Below are 14488 nucleotides of genomic sequence, written 5' to 3' on the forward strand. Positions count from 1 at the left end.
CATTACATCCTGCTGCCCGCCGCTTGCAATGTGGAGATCATGGGTGGTGGAGATTATGATGGTCACACACATATTTACTGCTGCACTCTCACGCTCAAGTTTTTGCACATGAGCGTCGATGCACTTGCTGACTTCTTTCAACTTCTTGAAGGTCGATCCCTGTAGGATAATATTGCACTGTCGAACTCCGGTGGGAACCTCTCCAATTGCTGGTATACTAGTGTTGCTGAAGCAGACTGCTGATTGTTGAAAGCAGGAGGTAAAAACGGTGCAATGCGATCCATGAACGATTTTTGTTCCAAGCATTCTTTCAGCGTTCCAGCGTGGCCCTACAAAATAATGCGAAATTCGATCGTAGTCCGATTTAAAACTTTGCCATCCCTCGATATTGAGAGTTACTCCGATGAAAGAATTTGTCAACAATTTGATGATTGGTGTAAGAATTCCGGTTTTAGGAGAAAGCTCAAAACCTGATGCAATTATTTTCCCGAACGAATTATTCATCCCGTAAACAACTCCCATCACGAGCTGAGATGACGATGATGAAACTCGTTGCACCCCGTCATTGTTCCGGTATACTCCATTTCTTTGATGCTTCAGGTTTGTAGACACTTGAAATAATGATAGCAGATCGGAAAAAAATTCCGATTTATATATTTTCCCCCACCTCTCACCGTCTCAATCACAACGTGATTGGATAAAAAAATGATATTTTTCATTATTTTTCGAAGTCAAACGCCGCCTCCGTTTTTGCGGCAATATATACATATATTCACATATGCATATATTGACACCTACTCACATGCTCGCATGTGGAGACAGAAGTCTCCTGAAGTTTTCGAGCACACGTGCAAAAATGCAGCGTCGACGTTATTTTCCTCGAGAGAGAAAAAAATGAAAGTAAAAATATCTGGTTAACAGTTCGCCACGTTTTTTGGTGAAATATGCAGAATCTCCGATCATACCGGACAACCTTGATAACCGAACTTGATCCTTCACATCCGTTCTACTCAGCATTAGACTCGATAGAATGTGGGAGTGAGATGGAAAATCATTCTACTTTTTGTATTTCGATTTAACTTCGATCCGTGTGAACGGAACTCGATCAGCATTTTATCCTCATATCCATGTAACGTTCTTCGGTGAATATGAATCCCTGTGAATTATTTTTTATTCTACCCCCTCTTTTTCCTATACCTCGTTGGTATCATTTCAAGATGCAACGAGTGGAATTTTTCAATCTATTCAAATATCGAAGAACTCTTTTGAAAATCTTTCATTTGATTTCTGACATTCAAAGAGTTCGTTCGGTTAATATGTCTCGAGTTATTCCGCGATATTTATTGGGTGAATTATTCAAGTTTTTGGTGCGTCGTGTTCCGCGTTTAGCTTCAAGATGGACGGATGCTAAACAGAAGGAAATGATGTATCATTTACCTTCAGGTGTAGTGCTTCGAAAAATTCGTGGTGCTTTATTAGATTTATCGAAACGTGATATTATCTACGGCTGGAGGACGGGATATTTTCACGCTACTCCTCTGATTGATTCACTTGTCAGGGTGATACGTCGCCGAGGATGGAGTGATGATCCTGAGTTAGCAGGGATATTTGACGAACGGGGTAAGTGTCAAACAGTTTATGAATGCAGGTGTGAGTAAGCGAGTACAAGTGTGAAGTAAGCGAGTAAGTGAGAGTGTGAAAATGAGTGAGAGTGTATGTGATTTAAATTCTCACTCAAATTCTCATAAAATCATTGTGTGTACAGTGCGACGATACCTAGAATTGTGTAACGAAGAGGAGCGTTACGATTTCAATGAAGAAGGACGCACAGATTCCGACGATCACGACATAGATGATACCCCTAAAGCCGAAGGTCATCCAAAAATCGATTGCTGGATCGATACGCGAGCCCCGGTAGTGATAAAGCCCTGGGAAATCAAGATAACGGGTCCATCGTATCGAATCGACGAGGAAATAGGGGACCAGGCGGTTGCAGGACCTTCAGGGATCGCTAGAACATCGGGAGTACGTCGTTTGAATTTTGAAATCAGCGATTCCAGCAGTGAAAGCAGCAGCATTAGCAGTAGTGAAGAAGAGATCAGTGAAGAGGAGAGAGATGAATCTGATCACAATATAGATCATGATAATGAGGCTGATGATGAGCTGGAAAGGAACGAGTGGGAGGATAACGAGGAACAATTTTCTGATGCCTCTGAAACCTCTGAAGCCGATTCAGGTAAGAAACGCTCTTTCGTAAAATTCAAATAAATCATCAACTCCGGGCTCCTTTTCATAATCTTATGTATATAACGGAAATTGAAAAAATACAGGGTATTTTTCCGCGGAGAATGATTTTTTTGACATCGATCCTTTTATACGTGAGGCTGATAGGCGAATTTACAACGCTGAGGGTTCTAGAGCTATTGGAAACATCCGATGATAATGAGGGGGAGTAGAGATTGATCAACAAAAAAATTTTTTGTTAGTAATCACCTATGTTTTTCTTATGTTTTTACTATTTATCTGATTACTCATGATTAAAGTACTTATCTTTTTTTTTCATTTTTAGTTCACCAAACCGGCGGAGGAGAAGAATGGGGTGATATTCTGCCACCAGGCCAACGCTTCCAGATTTTAAGCGAAAGGGCGCGCTACTTTCGCCGTTTCAAAACATGAGGACGGGAAATCGTATTAAAACTGAGGAAACCTCCAGAAAACGCGGACCAGTTTTCTTGGATTCAGGGAGCGATGCGAGACGTTATGACTCATCTCACGGAATCATGCGAGCCTCATGATTACGCTGGACTGGAAATCAATTCTCCAGGATTTTCTCAAGGAGCAGCGTGGCTATCTTTTCGACCTGTACGTGACTTCTCGCTCGATGATATTTGGAAATTGATCAACGAAATTTCACAAAGCGCCCGTGAGTTTAGAATAGTTGATGATTCGTTAGAAATAAAAATGTGTATCGTTCGCGGCGTTCAGGGCGGTGGTCGTGGGGGCACTCCTCTCTCTCACGAAGAGGTAGCTAAACGCTCAATTCTACATATAGATAATCGCGATAATTTATGTTTACCTCGATCACTTGTCACCGCCTATGCTTACGCTGATCGAGGAGAATTGCGTACAGGAGAATTGCATAAAAATTGGCAAAAAATACGCGATTCTCGACGAGAATATCAACGCTCAGAGGCAATAAAACTAGTGCAAAAGGCTAACATCCAAATTCCATCTCGTGGATGCGGGCTACGCGAAATAAAATTATTTCAAAAATATTTTATTCGTGAGGGTGTTGCCATCGTAGTCTACGAATTTCTTTCGTTCGGAAAACGTACCCCCGCGTTGTTTGATGGAAGAGAAAATGTTATTTCAGAGTTCGATCGAATAAAGCATACTTTGTTTATAATTTATTACGAGCGTTCCCGTCATTTCCAACCGATTTTAAATCTAGTCGGAGCTCTCGGAAGTCGAGGATTTTGTTCATTGTGCAACACTGGATATACTCGCGCGATCGAACATCGGTACTCCAAAGAATGCTCACGCTGTAAATCAGTAGAATGTAGGGGTAATGGCGAGCCACTCACCCCGTGTAATGACTGCAATCGTTCATTTTTTGGAGTACAGTGTTTCGAGTTGCATAAAAAAGCTAGAGCTCGTAAAGTCCGAGGATGTAAAAATAAGCAAGAATCTAGCGTTTGCGAAATGTTGAAAATTTGTCGCTCTTGTTCTAGACATATTAAAAGCTGGTGCAAAACACCTCACGAATGTGGAGTGTCGTTTTGTAAAACATGCAAACGCGTACGCCCCACATCGCATAATTGTTATATTGCTCCGCTGAAAATTAAACCATTTGATCGGAAAAAATCAACGGAACGAAAAAATTTAGTGTTGCAATTTATTTTCTATGATTTCGAAACGCAGCAGCATACACGTTTACGAGGAGATAATTCTTCTCGTGTTCATGAACCAAATCTCTGTGTAGCTCAACGTGTTTGCCTCTCGTATTTAAGCGATGAAATCATAGAAAATGAATGCGAAGTTTGTGGCCAGAGAGAATTTGTATTTCACGACGACCCAGTAGGAATTCTTGTAAAATTGGCTATTAATTCAAAATTTGAGAAAATAATTTGCATAGCTCATAACGCTCGAGGATTTGACGGTCAATTCATACTCCGTTATCTCATTGAAGATCAAAAAACTCAAATGCCTACACTGATAATGAGAGGAACAAAAATAATTTCCATGAGAGTAGGAAAAATCTGTTTTCTCGATAGTTTAAATTATTTGCCAATGTCTCTCAGTGCGCTACCCAAAGCATTCGGATTTGATGATATTGTGACAAAAGGTACTGTGACGTGACATTTCTGCCCCGCCACTCGTACGGACGTTGTCGACCAGTGGACCGGGTTTACGGTCCTTTTGACGCCCCTCGACTCGTCGGGCGATGTTCGGACTGAGACTCAGCACCACGTAGCTCTTAAGTTTAGCTTAGAATGCGCCTATATTACCGACCGAGCGTTAATTACCTTCTGTGACTACCTTTTACCTCTGAGTGCAGGGTGGAGAGAGAATTTTAGTTTGTCTGTTTTTGAGTAATAATGACGTTGCGTTTTGACAGTGAAGTTCGATATTGGAACGAGTTGGTGTTGTCGCTACCACAGGGGCCTAACAATTAAAACTTGTCGGCTGTCTCTCCGGCTGTTCGAGCCGATCTCGCTCGCAAGAACCCGTCCTCCCACTCCGTCTACAAGCACCGAAAAACAATCTCGACCTGCGGGCGGTTGAAATAACACGCTGGCATTGGCCATTTCATGAACGCCGCCCGTGTATTTCCCGCCGTAGCAACCCCGAGTTGCACCGCCCGCACTACCGTAGATTCGGGTGTCAAAGTCCGCGTGAACCGGCGCCTCGTCAGGTGGGATCTGGGGGAGTTTTCCGGAGGTGAGGTGCTGTTTTGCCTGGTGGTTATTTTGTGGGCCCACCACGCATCCTAGACGTCAGGAATCGTGAGGGAGGCCTCCCCTCAGCCTTCCGGAGCTGCCCGCCGGATCCCCAAGAGGAAAGACACCCGGATCACGGTCATCTTGTAGGGAGAAGTGTTTCGAGTGAGCGGGAAAAGTGAGAGCAGCGGAGGGGTCAGTATTTGATCCGATCATGCAACAAACGTAGCAGCAATTTTGGCATTGACGCACTCCCCGTTTGAAAATCCCGCGCGACAGCGCGAACCCCGAGTTCACGCTCGGGTTCGCGCCTAACGCGTGAAGCGCTGCAGTACCTGGGCCTCGTGGTGGGGATAACGCCGAATCGCGAGGACCGCTCGCACGCACCAATTAGTCTTTCTTCGAGCATCGTTACGACGAGTCCACAACCGAGCCTTCCCAGAGTCGAGTTTTCATGGTCCTGGTGCGGCGAGCGTGTTCCTCGGTAAGTCCACGTCTCTTTCTCCATCGAGTTCGTTAGATAAGTCGAGCCCTTTTTGAGTTTCGGAATATAGTTCCGGTTTTTGTAGAGTTTTTCTGTTTTGGCCGTTGTAGTCGGGCACGGGGCCGAAGTATCGAGCGAGATTGTGGCCGATACTTCCCGTGCTCATTCTTTAGTACGGCAGTTTTGCGTGGCTCGACTTGACTATCGAACTCACAGTCCATTTGGTCTTCGCGTTAATTAATTAAAGTCCTGTTCATTCAAATATTTCGAAAATATCGAGTTCAAGTTTGATGTAATGTAGTATTAAGCGCGGGAACTTTCCACGCAGTTACGTTGTTCTCTCTCTCTCTCCCTGCACGCGCTGAGGCTCTCGCCGGCCGGTTCGTTCGCGCCTTTGTTTTCGTTCCGTCTCTCTTGCTCGCGGGGTCGCGTGTCGTTTATACGGCAGTACTTTCTATCTTTTGTGTTGAATATTTCTCGAGTCTTTCTTTTGCCTGAGCCTTCACGCTACGATGTCTACTGCGTGTCGTATTTTGATCCCTTTCCGATATATTTTGCGAGTGGCGTTACGCCCTAAATTTCAATCCGTCTCATATCGTCCCAACGTTAATTTTTCTATTACTTTATTTTCTAACCCCCTCTCGATCGACCGGGTGCCGCTACCTTTTGCCTTGCATTACCTGCGACACCGTTCGTTCTGACGTGGGTTATCTTTTGCCTATTACCTCCAGCCCCGCTTGTCGGGTTACTGGCTACCTGTTACCTGCCATGTCAGAGCATCGGTTGTCGTCTATCTACGGCACCTGTTAGATCGCGGGGCGAATCGCTAATCGTTTTCACCCGGCGGATTCGCGCCCGCCGTACGCGAATTTCCATCGTCGCGGCGCAAGACCTAACCGTTGTACGCTCGGACTCGTTAGCGACTCACTTCCCCCCCCCCGGTTTTGTTTTATATCGCATCCACTCTATTTCTAATATATCTCTCGCTGTATTCTGATCTATTCATCGAGCTTTCGAATAAATTGTGAAACCTTTTCTGAATTACTTGATTTGTGTCGGCTATATTTTTTTGTTGCGTTATGAATTGTTACTCTCTCCCAAGGATCCCCCCCTCTACCTTTTGTACCTCAGCTGAGCTGAGTAGCCGGACCGTCCTCGGTCACTTGTTTCCCTCGTGCTCTCTACATTCTAATTTTGCCTGACGCTACCATCGCGAGATCCGACGAAATTCAAGTCGATTCATTCGGCGGTACTTTGTACCTGGCGCCCAGTCCGTTCTCGCAGCCGGAGAGTAGCGCGAGGCGAGGTGAGTGAGCCGGGAAGGGACGAATCGTACCTCCCCGGGAAAAATTCGTTACAGTACATTTCCTCATCTGTTCAACACTCCAGAAAATCAAAATTATATCGGATCGTTACCAGCTCTGCACTATTATTCTCCTGACAAAATGTTTACTGCGGAACGTAAGCGGTTCATGGCATGGTACCAAGAAACGAGTGAGACTGGATATATTTTTAATTTTGCTGAGGAATTTTTGCGATATTGTCACGATGATGTATCAGTGCTACGTCGAGCATGCTTAGCTTTTCGTAAATTATTTATCCAATGCGGTAAAGTTTGCCCGTTTGCTGAAAGTTGTACAATAGCATCAGCATGTTCATTAGTATATCGCAAAAACTTCCTACCAGCGGATAAAATTGCACTATTACCCCCTGGAGGTTATCGATGGGCTGATAAACAATCTCGTAAAGCTGTTTCGTGGCTCGTATGGCTCGAGCGAGAAAATGGTATTATTATCACACACGCTGGTCGCACACGAGAGCAGCGTTTACCCCTGGGCTTACCTCCGGTAGACGGATATTACGAGGAGAACAATATTCGTCACGTCTTGCAATTCCATGGTTGTTATTGGCATGGATGTAAACGTTGCTTTCGTATAAATAGAGACAAACGAATGCGTTGTGATGATACAATGGATCAGCGATACGAGCGTACTGTTACGATATCAGCACGAATTAAAGAGCAGGGATTTTTACTAACAGAAATATGGGAATGCGAATATGATGCTATGTGGAAAAATAATGATGAAATGGCTGAATTTGTGAAAAATCACCCTATGGTGATTTCAGAACCGCTTGAGCCGCGTGAAGCATTTTTTAGAGGAAGAACGGAAAATTTTGTAAATATGTACAAAGTAAAAGAAAGTAAAAAAATAAAATATGTAGATGTATGTTCATTATATCCATGGGTATGTAAAACTGGAAAATTTCCAATAGGTCATCCTAAAGTGTACGTCGGTGAGGAGTGTCGCGTTCTCATTGGACAAAATAATTCTTTAGAGCTTGTTGAGGGCCTGGTCAAGTGTACCGTTTTACCCCCTCGTGATTTGTATTTTCCGGTTTTACCGTTTCGAGCTCATGGAAAATTGTTATTTACTTTATGTAAATCATGCTGTCTGAATTTAGATACAAATGGGAATTGCGAGCATGAAAATCCAGAAGACCGTGCTTTCAACGGTACATGGGTTGTCGATGAATTGAGGAAAGCGATCTCACTAGGTTATACTGTATTGTCTTTTTGCAGATTATATAAATACTTTCCTAAAAATCAAACAAGAAGCCAGCGGAGCACCAACGAATTATGTTGGGAATCCTGAAGCGATGCAACAATACATCGACGATTATAAAAATGCAGAAGGAGTCGTGCTTGATGCAAATGCTATAGATTTCAACCCGGGTCTTCGTTCGCTTGCCAAACTCGCTCTCAATTCATTTTGGGGAAAATTTGGACAGCGTGAAAATCAAACTAATACTTTGATTATTTCTACGCGTGTAGAGCTCATGGATTTACTAACAAGTCCAGAAATTGAAATTACAGGAATCTTACCTGTAAATTATAGAATTATGTACGTAAATTACAAAAACTCTGATGAGGCTATTCGACCATCGCTTACAGCTAATGTTGTAATTGCTGCATACACGACAGCACAGGCGCGGCTCAAACTGTATGAATATTTGGAGGGACTTGGTCGTCGCGTGTTGTATTGTGACACCGACTCGTGCATTTATGTAAGTCACGAACGAAGTGATGAATACCAGCCTCCTGTCGGACAATTTCTCGGAGATCTGACTGACGAGTTAAGTGCGTACGGAGATGGTTCATACATCACTTCGTTTGTGTCGGGTGGACCAAAATTCTATTCTTTTATTGTGCGTAAACCTGATGGTACCACTGTAAAAGTATGTAAAGTTAAAGGTATCACGTTGAACTTTCAAAATAGTCAACAAATAAATTATCAAACGATTCGCTCATTTGTGACGGGAGAAAGGAGTGCACCAATCGTTTTGAAATTCGATGCAATAAGACGTACCGAGTTCCATCATGTAATTTCACGCGAAGAAACTAAGGCTTGCGCCCCAGTGAGTGTAAAACGTCAACAGGATAGAGAATATTGTACCCTACCCTACGGTTTTGTTCGAACAACGGCATGAATGTGAATTGAGTAATAAAATATTAATATAGGGTGTAAAAAAAAAAGAAAAAAATGGGATTAGTATTATCATATTTTTATTGTTTAATTTTATAATAAGAAAAATTATGTACAGTTTTGTAATGAAAAAAATATTGCGATAACGTTTAATAAAAATGGTGAACTTTATTTTTATGTATGTTTACGGAAATAAATTGCGCCTTCCTTTTTTTCCATCTTAGAAGATAAAGTTTTTGCGGTGACATAACGGAATTCCATATTCTCTCGAAAATGAATATTATTTTGCGTCTAGCTCTGGCGTGTAGGGTAAAGAGGCCTTGTTCTACTCTACCATCCACAGGGCTTCATTTTGCATCGTGGGTAAAAAGGCCTTACTCCATTACACCTGACACTTCGCATTCTTTCGAAGGCTGGACATTATCTCGCGGCTAGCTATTTTACACCTCAGGTTTAAAGACCTGGCTTCGCTACAGTTGTTATCGTGAATTCTTCCGAAGGACGGATATTATTTCTTAGCATGTCTGAATAATGAATTCTTCAGAAGGTTGTCTGTTATTTCCTTATTATTTTTATGCTGAGAAGAAAAAGGTAAGAGGCGATCTCTCACACTCCAAAAAGGTAATGAAGACTATGAGATTTAAAAAAAAAATAGCTAGTATAAATAATAATGAACGAAGAGTAATAATTATTGTTTATTAATATAATTCTGATTGTTATTCCAAAAGTTAATTGAAACAAAAATCAGGTTACTTTTTAAGAAAGTCATTCAGTTTAACATTTTTTATTCTTGTTTTTATGAACGTGAACGAATATAAATATAGAGCATTCGATTTTGACAATCATTTCTCATTATGGATCCGCGGTGGAAACATCCATGGACCTCCATAATTTACGGACCTACTGGTTGTGGCAAAACTTTTTTCGGAAAAAAATTTTTCAAATACATTCACGAAATGGCTGACGTTCGTTTCGATCGAATACTTTTTTATTACTCTGAATGGCAACCTGGTTATTCAGAGTATGGTAATAAAATCGAATTTCGCGAGGGATTACCGCAATCTGGTGACTATTCAGCAGATCAGCGTCCTAAACTTATTGTGATCGATGATTTAATGCGTGAGGCCTCAAATAATAGTATTGTAGATTTATTCACAAAGGGGAGTCATCATAAAAATCTGAGCGTCATTTTCATAACTCAAAACATATTTCATCAAGGACGCGGACAGAGAGATATTTCTTTAAACACGAATTATATCGTTATTTTTAAAAATCCTCGAGACCGCGCCCAAATACAACATCTTGCCAGGCCGGTTTATCCAGAAAATCCTCGTTTTTTGCAAGAAGTATATTTTGATGCTACGTCTGCCCCTCATGGCTATTTATTACTCGATCTCAAACAATCGACACCCGATAATTGCCGATTTCGCGCATGCGTATTTCCTGATGACCAATATAATTATGTTTATTTACCAAAAAAAGAAATAAAAACGCGCGACACATCTCGCGATGTTCCAGTAATGCGTTTGTAATGGCAGCGCGAGGAAGTCTCGATAAAAAACATGTTATAATTTTACGAGCACTTTGCTACTTTACACAAAATCAACTACGACAGATTTTACGAATAATCGAACCAGCATTAATCCGAATAATCTGTGAATGTGCGCTCAATGTATTGCTCGGTAATGTGAACCTCAAAACTAGTGAAAGACGTCGGCTGCGAAAATATGCAGTATTGATTCGCCGCTTAGCTGAAAAACGAGGAAATTGGAAAACTAAAAGACGTTTCATCATCAATCGCTGTACTGCCTTTCTCAAGCTTCTCCTTGTTCCGGTATTGAAATATTTTGAGCATGGAACACGCGAGGAAAATGGTTCTCATTCCACATGATAATCTACATCGTCTTGGAGAAAAACAACAGAAATCCACTGACGAAACGCTTTCTCCTCCTCTAACAACATCTCTGAGCAGTGTTCAAACGAGGGGAACTCCTCTTTCTCGTTTGGACTCCGAAATGGCTGAAATTTTGAATTCTACATCGTATGCTAGTGATAGAGATAAATCGACAGCATATCTACAGATTTTACATAGATATCTGAATCTCACTTCACATTCAAAGTACGATGAGAAAAATAAATTGAATACTTCCGCAAAAACGGATGAAACTTCGGAAAAACATGAAATGCATGCGGATGAAGATCATGATACATCGGAACAATCAGCTGAGATGAGATCGCGATTAAACGACACTCTTATTATCGACAGTGTTCCAAAAAAATTTCACCCAAAGGCTAAAATGTTATTGCGCAATCTTCATAGAAATACCTCACCCTCAAAAAGAATGAGTTGGGATGCGAACGGCGTGGTATCTATAGGTGGTACCAGAATTCCTAATTCCAATATTGTTGATCTCATCAATGATGCGATGCGTGCTAGAAAACGAGTTAAACCGACGGGTCGTGCTCATTTCGCTGAACATCTCCGAAAGATACAGATGCCTCGAGAATTTATTGGTAACCCTGAGGTACTTCAAGAGCCTACAATCATCGAAGCATCTACGCCCCGCAAACGCGTCATCTCCCCAGAGATTGCTGATATAACTTCAGATACAAGTAGTAGTGAGTACGAGGAGACGGACGCAACTGGGTTTCAACAAGGACGTGGCCGCTCGAGTAAAAAACGAATTATTTGGAGATCGTTAAAACTATGAAACGATTCAAATCGATCTATTATAATCCCTCCCACCCTGCATCCTTTTCTAACGCTGAAAATTTGAAAAACGTAAAAGGTATTGACAAAAATAAAGTCGAGCCGTGGTTAGAGAGTCAAGACGCTTATACCAGACATCGGCTCATCCGACGTCGATTTCCTCGACGTACGTATAATGTGAATAATATTGATGATGTATGGGAAGTTGATCTGGCGGACCTCCGTTCTATCGCGACATACAACGATGGCTACAAATATATCTTAGTTGTAATCGATGTGTTGAGTAAATTTGCCTGGATCGAGCCGCTGCGTGATAAAACATGCGGAAGTGTGTCTCAGGGGTTTGCACGGGTACTTTCACACTCAAATCCTAGATTTCCCCTTCTTTTACAAACAGATCGCGGACGAGAATTCACGGGATCTCCATTCCAACATTTTTCAGCACAAAAAAAAATTAATTTCCGTACAGCGCGTAATCCCGATATCAAAGCTTCGATTGCTGAACGATTCAATCGCACACTTAAAAATCGAATGTGGCGATACTTTACATACACGCGAAACAAGCGTTATATCGATGTTTTGCAAAAATTCGCACATGCGTATAATCAGACGCGTCACTCTGGCACACGAATGCGACCTTCTGAAGTGACTTTAGAAAATGCTAGCCTAGCTCGTGAAAATCTCGCGCGCCGATATAATTCTTCGAGAAAAAAATTAAATATTGAATTGCCTAAATACAGTGTAGGAGACTTGGTGCGTATCAGTAGTGCAAAAGCTGCGTTCGCGAAAGGTTACGAAAGTGGATGGACTCGAGAGATATTCAAAATACAGCGAATATCAAGGAACCGTCATCCAGTCGTATATATTTTACACGATTTAAACAACGAGCCCATTGACGGAATCTTTTACTCGCAAAAATTATCTCGCGTTCGTACGGAATAACGAAATTCTAAAATTGCTGACTCTGCAAAATGAATTTTAGAGACAAAGAATTTTTCTTCGTCGTACTGCCTAGTAAGAGCAGTACACGATATTTTCCTAGCAATGCCCCTACAAAATTCAACACCAAGTTACCACGCCATCTTCACCTAGATGGAGTGTGGAGAGTAGCTGTCAAAGAAATAAGCTATCCAATGTTTCTATCACGTTCCGCGAACACCGCATACTGTAACTTTTTAACACGGTGATTATGATAAGTCTGGTCGCAGTGATCATAGTAAACGTTTAGAAGAAACGGATATTATTCCGAGCGGCGTGTATCGTACTATTAACACTTTGCTTGATACGATAAATAATTTACCTTGTATAATGAAACATTTAGAATTTACCCAAGAATATAATGGATACGTTAAAGTTTCGCGAAAATGTGATGAGCCGAGGTACCACGGGTTTCGTATGTCTCCTTCAATTGCAAAAATGTTAGGATTCGGTGAAGTTACTGAGGAGGAAAAAGGTATCAGTTTTAAACATCCGTATAAAGGTTATCGCCCTGCGTCTCTAGCTCGTGCAATCCCACATAGTCTGTTCGTATACTCAGATATTTGCGAATCCTATATAATTGGAGACGTCCAAGCACCATTATTATCAAAAGTTTCCATAGAAGTCGAAGATGAATATGTTTATGGAGCGAACAGAACTGTACACTTCCCTTCTCCACGATACATCCCTCTTATACGCCATGAAATCCACACGATCGAAATCGATATAAGAGACGAATTTGGACAACCAATTCCATTCGAGGAGGGGACGTTGACCGTGACGCTACATTTTAAGCGCTTACAATAAATAACTGATGGAACATTACTTCGACGACGAGGATGCTCTGCTGGAATATGGGCGTCGCGGCTATGGTGGAATCAGTCACGTCTATGTCGGTGCCCCAAACCAACGAGGAAACGGAATCGGAAGTTTTTTGGGAGGACTTTTTCGTCGTGTATTACCGCTTCTACGAAAAGGAGCTGCTGCGATCGGTAAAGAAGCTATTCGCACAGGTGCCAATATCGCATCTGATGTCGTCAGAAATAATATGAATTTGAAGGAATCATTTCATACCAGACTACGCGAATCTGGTAATAATTTAAAACGGAAAGCTGAGGAAAAAATAGATAAATTAATGACGGGCGCGGGCTATAAAATGAGGAAAAAAGCGTCATCTGGTCATTCTCTCAGTGGCCGTGGAACGAACCGAACCGCTCAGAAAAAGAAGAAAAGTGCTAAAACGAAAAAGAAAACTAAGAAGAAACCGACTAACAAACGGAGGAAAACGACGAAAAAAAGGAGAAATTATCGTAGCGTAGCTGATATATTTGCATAAGAGATCGTTCGGAATACAGCGAACATGGCTTTCTTACATACACACTCACGCGAATGTTTAAAATCTGAGCTCGAACTTTTTTCGCTACCACCTACGCAAACTACGATCGAGGGATCAAATTGGGTGCACTATAAGCCTATTTCCTCTCTAACAGATGATTCTCCGATAGAATTCGTCGTTCCCGGACAAGGTGATGAGTACATCGATCTCGCTCATACCATGTTAAGTCTTCGTGTGCAAATAAAAACTCCATCTACCTCTTTGCAAGCTGAAGGATCGAAAGATGCGCTTAAGAAATTACCAGAAATTGCCCCTGTAAACAATTTACTACACTCCATGTTTAACCAAGTGGATGTGTATTTAAATCAAAAACTCGTTTCACCACCGAATAACGCTTATGCATACCGTGCTTACATAGAAACATTGTTAAATTATGGGCCTGCGGCCAAAAAATCTCACTTGACTTCCGTTTTATGGAGTGATGATACTCCAGGGAAAATGGATGATACGAGTTTTAAAAATAATATCTGCTTGCGAGAAAGAGCAAAACTACTA

The 14488-nt window shown here is 41.8% G+C and overlaps 2 protein-coding genes across 4 annotated transcripts in view; both read left to right on the top strand.

Moving 5' to 3' along the window:
- Window positions 1-14488, top strand: part of LOC122411264 (organic cation transporter protein-like) — a 522699-nt gene that overhangs the window by 130105 nt on the left and 378106 nt on the right. The gene's annotated exons all lie outside the window — the stretch shown is intronic.
- On the top strand, window positions 995-4817 carry LOC122411263 (uncharacterized). 3 transcript variants are annotated; one of them, XM_043419951.1, is made up of 3 exons: window positions 995-2236; window positions 2331-2481; window positions 2570-4817. In XM_043419951.1, the coding sequence occupies exon 3, from the start codon at window positions 2749-2751 to the stop codon at window positions 4357-4359; it is 1611 nt and encodes a 536-aa protein (XP_043275886.1). In that variant the 5' UTR covers window positions 995-2236; window positions 2331-2481; window positions 2570-2748; the 3' UTR covers window positions 4360-4817. The 3 variants fall into 2 exon arrangements, with proteins under 3 accessions (XP_043275886.1, XP_043275887.1, XP_043275888.1); XM_043419952.1 differs by lacking the exon at window positions 2331-2481.

Source organism: Venturia canescens, chromosome 5 (assembly GCF_019457755.1).
Source record: "Venturia canescens isolate UGA chromosome 5, ASM1945775v1, whole genome shotgun sequence".
Classification (NCBI taxonomy): domain Eukaryota; kingdom Metazoa; phylum Arthropoda; class Insecta; order Hymenoptera; family Ichneumonidae; genus Venturia; species Venturia canescens.

Coding starts and splice junctions, on each gene's coding strand:
- LOC122411263 (XM_043419951.1), top strand. CDS start 2,749: ATGCGAGACGTTATGACTCATCTCACGGAATCATGCGAGCCTCATGAT.